This window comes from Camelina sativa, chromosome 16 (genome assembly GCF_000633955.1).
Source record: "Camelina sativa cultivar DH55 chromosome 16, Cs, whole genome shotgun sequence".
NCBI classification, from domain to species: Eukaryota; Viridiplantae; Streptophyta; class Magnoliopsida; order Brassicales; family Brassicaceae; genus Camelina; species Camelina sativa.
In genome coordinates this window covers 26,014,163-26,018,099 of record NC_025700.1, presented here as the reverse complement: position 1 = coordinate 26,018,099, position 3,937 = coordinate 26,014,163, and the positions used below count along the sequence as shown (strand labels likewise).

The 3,937-nt window shown below is 38.6% G+C and overlaps 2 protein-coding genes across 2 annotated transcripts; both read left to right on the top strand.

Annotated features, from left to right (window-relative positions):
* LOC104752559 lies at positions 9-1,023 on the top strand. Its single transcript, XM_010474730.1, has 2 exons — positions 9-185; positions 270-1,023. The coding sequence occupies exons 1-2, from the start codon at positions 94-96 to the stop codon at positions 808-810; spliced, it is 633 nt and encodes a 210-aa protein (XP_010473032.1). The 5' UTR covers positions 9-93; the 3' UTR covers positions 811-1,023.
* Positions 2,387-3,059, top strand: LOC104752558. Its single transcript, XM_010474729.2, has one exon. The coding sequence runs from the start codon at positions 2,403-2,405 to the stop codon at positions 2,955-2,957; it is 555 nt and encodes a 184-aa protein (XP_010473031.1). The 5' UTR covers positions 2,387-2,402; the 3' UTR covers positions 2,958-3,059.

The following is a 3,937-nucleotide window of genomic DNA, read 5'->3' as shown; positions in this document are numbered from 1 at the left end:
TTCCTCCGGTTGGGCTCCCTTTCCACCCTCCTCGCCGATGCCATCGCCACCTTCGGTTGTTTTCAGCTCATTAACCACGGCGTTCCTGAGGCTATGGTGAATGCCGCCATGGACAAATTCATTTCCCACGATGAGACGGGGGAGGAGTTCCTTTTTTATAAAGACGATCATTCAGATTTGTTGAGGTAATATTTAAAATTAATTGCCTTAAGTTTTTGAACCCCCTTGAAAAGAATAAAGTCTATATTAACTAGAGGAAGATATTGCAGGGACTTGATGGGTGAGGCAGAGAGGATAGGGAAAGCGGTGAGAGAAAAGCTAGGAGGAAGAAACCAAGACGAAGAAGAAGAAGAAGGGGTAGGTGTTTGCTACGTGAAGAAGCATGATATTAATAGCAAACACGAATCAAAGGAAGAAGCTATAAGGATGCTGATAAGAGGGTATGACGAAAGACACTCTCTATGTCTCAACTTCTGCCATGCAGAGTTCCACCTCTATTCCAAGAGGGGTTGGGTATCCTTCTCCCCTCGTCACGATGCGGTGGTTGTAACGCTCGGAGATGAAGGCTGGAGCGGCAAATTCAAGGGTGTTGTTGGGAGGCCCCTTCTTTACAAATCATCGGATCTTCATCATCATCATGATCATCACTTTCTCATTTCTCTATCCTTTCTCTACACTAGTAACACTCTCCACAGCATCAACAGCAGAGGAATTATCAATAATAAGATGAAGAAGATGACCATTTCCTTCGCCCAACAGCTCCTCTTTGCTCTCTGTCTCACACTCCTCTTCCCTTTCTTACTTTCTTGATCATATATAGATCGTACTTGTCGTTGCTTTTTTTGTTTTTTTTTCTTTGGAAACTAAAAACAAGTTCCCCGGTCGGTGAGTATCTCAATCTTGTTTTAGCCTTTTTACCCAGTAATGCATGGCCTACTCATTCAATTTAAAAGCCCACTATCTATATCCAGATAATGATATTGGACCCTTCGCCCTTCTCCACCCCTGTTTTGTAACATTTTTTTTTCGTGGTATCAAATGTTTTGTAACTTGTTAATCATTCGGGTATTAATCTCCTGCCCCAGTCCCACTTGACTACTTTAATCAATAGTATTACTTTATGTGACCCGAGATTAATTAGGTGGTGCGAGCACATTACCACCTTCAAAGTATTCCACTGCAAGAAAGCCTAACGTCTATATATATGCACGGGCCGATTATTATTTTCCCATATAGGGATGTATATCATTTAAAATGAAATGTTTAGATTTTACGAAAAAAGTTCAACCTAGATCATGTAAACTTAACAAAAACAAAATAAAATCAAGATTTTTAAACGATTTCTTGAGTTATCCCTATTTATATCCCAAAGGAAAAAAAAAAAAAAAAAAGAACAGCAAATCCTTAATTTAAATCATTCAAAGTGTTTTTGGCTGAGATGGTATTTTGCAATTCCTTATCGATCTCTCGATGATCGAAGGCAAGAGTGAGAGACCTGGTTGAATGTATGTATATTAATGTTTGCAGTTTTTTTTAACATCACGTACGTTAGTGTGTGTGTAACTATAATTGATAACGCATGCCAATGTAAACAACAATAATAGAAAATATAGAGTTCTGTGGAATTAACTACGTATAATATACAAGATATGTATGCACGTGAGCATCCTCCCACTTTCCAAGGTATCGCAAAAAGTGAGTTGAAAACAACCCGTATCTTTTTTCTTTTCTTTCTATTGTTGTTGTTGGGATTGATAATATCTACAAGTTACAACTGTTAACTTCATTATGAGTGGTCTTCCTCAAGTCCATGTTGTTCTTCTCTTTTATGTGTGGTTTAACAAAACTCACACACACGTGACCTATCATTGTCTTGGGGATCCATATAGTTCCTTTTACTTACCTCCACACAATTCTTGAGCGCTTGCTTCTGTTACTTAATTGTTTGCAACTTTGTGTCTTCACTTTTGGCTCAAATACCACATATGTGTATTTGCACTAGCTTATCTGATTTTCTTCATAATTCAGAATGTCAGGGTACGAAATGTATTGTGTATCTAATGTTTCGTCCATGGGATTTGCAATATCTACCAAGTCTAGTTGAGATCAGTGACAGAATAAAAAATTAAATTAATAATGTGTTTATCCCTATTAAGATCCCATATATGAACTCAATATAGAGAGCTATATATGTATGCATAGTATACTTTAACTAGAAAAGGCTAGTTGCCAGTTGCACTGTAGCACGTGAATTGGTGGCTTCATTAATTAGTATTGTTGAGAAAAGGTAAATAAAGAGGTCGCTATTGCATGAGCACGTACGTGTGATGGCAATGCTGAACCACACACACATGAATATATTAACCTGACCGCACGCTTATAAATACCAAAACTTAGAGCAGATGCTCAAGATAATAGAAATAATAGAAGATTGGATGGCACCAAACGGGAGACGGAAGAGCGTGAGCGGAAGCTTAGAGAAGCCGCCGCCGCCACCAAAGCTAGCGAAAGGGTCACTGCATAGGACCCTGTCAGACATATCGTTGGATTTCCACAGAGAAGAAGAGAAAGGACTCGGGAAGATAGTGGAGGTGGAGAAGGCAAAGTGCGAGTGCTGCGGGATGAGGGAGGAGTGCACGCTGGAGTACATAGAGAGGGTGAGGGAGAAGTTCTTTGGGAAATGGATATGCGGTCTCTGCTCAGAGGCGGTGAAGGAGGAGAGGGAGAAAAGGGATGAGAATGGGCTTGAAGGGGCCTTGAAGGAGCACATGAGCGCCTGCCTCAGGTTTAACAAGCTCGGAAGGGAGTATCCTGCCCTCTACCAAGCTGATGCCATGAAAGACATGCTGCGGAGAAGCACGAGTCAGTCTATTAGCCCTAAACCCACTCTTCAGAATAAGCCCGCCATTTCCCGTACTTCAAGCTGTATTCCTGCGATCACCAGGGACCTTAATTAATTTAATTTGTCTAATATCTCAATGTATAATTTAGCCCCTATAGCAAGCTAATATCTAAAGACTCATATATACTACCCTAATTAATAAAGCTGATTTTGTCCTGATCCTGGTCAATTGTAACTTATAATTAATTAATTCATATATATATATATATATATATGTATATAATATGTTTTCGTTTATTTCAAACACACAAAGGCCAAGGGACCAAATACATTTTCTGTATCGTGTATATAATATATTAAAAGCTATAGATGCCGAAATAGGCATCTAAACAGTGTAGGGAAATTCAAATCTCTTTTAGTTATTTTAGGTGAACTCAGTCATCATCATACTTCACACCCGGACTGGGCTGTTCATAAATATATTACCAATCGTGCCTGATCCGGTGGTTGGTCTTAATATATATATAGGCACCAATCTTATGATTGATTGTATCACGTTCTTACGATACGTGTCAACTTTTCCTTGGCTGTCTCCCCTTGGTTTCCTTTTATGGGATCATGATAATTCTGTTTCTGTTAAATTCCAGATGTATATACATTTTTAAGTTTAAAAGTTTGCGACCTCAAATTTCTCTTCTCTCAGTTGTTTTGGCACCCTATGTCCGTTATAAATAACACTAACCATCTCAGAAAAAACTCATAAGTAAGTGCTAACCTATCGTCCACATACACACGTATATATCGATGTCGTCGTGTCGAAGTCGAATATATGAGAAGTAAATACATAGCGCATTCAAATTTGGTTGCGTCTTAATAATTAATTGAGAACGTGAGGCACGCTAATTGTACCTGACTCATGTAAGATGTACAAATCCCAAATACAAATAGAGAGTAGATAAGTTGAATGAGAGAAGAAGCATTGCAACACGGAAATGGTGGATGAGAATAAGGGAGTACTTGTTTGTTGTGGTAGAAAGAAAAGAATGAAGGAGTCAGTTTGTGTGTGAGTTTTATAAAAAAAAAAAAAAAAAAAAA

What these genes read in the sequence shown, in the direction of transcription:
- LOC104752558 (XM_010474729.2), top strand. Translation starts at nt 2,403, where the DNA reads ATGCTCAAGATAATAGAAATAATAGAAGATTGGATGGCACCAAACGGG.
- LOC104752559 (XM_010474730.1), top strand. Translation starts at nt 94, where the DNA reads ATGGTGAATGCCGCCATGGACAAATTCATTTCCCACGATGAGACGGGG. An exon ending in GATCATTCAGATTTGTTGAG is followed by an intron (nt 186 to 269) that starts GTAATATTTAAA and finishes AAGATATTGCAG; the next exon opens with GGACTTGATGGGTGAGGCAG.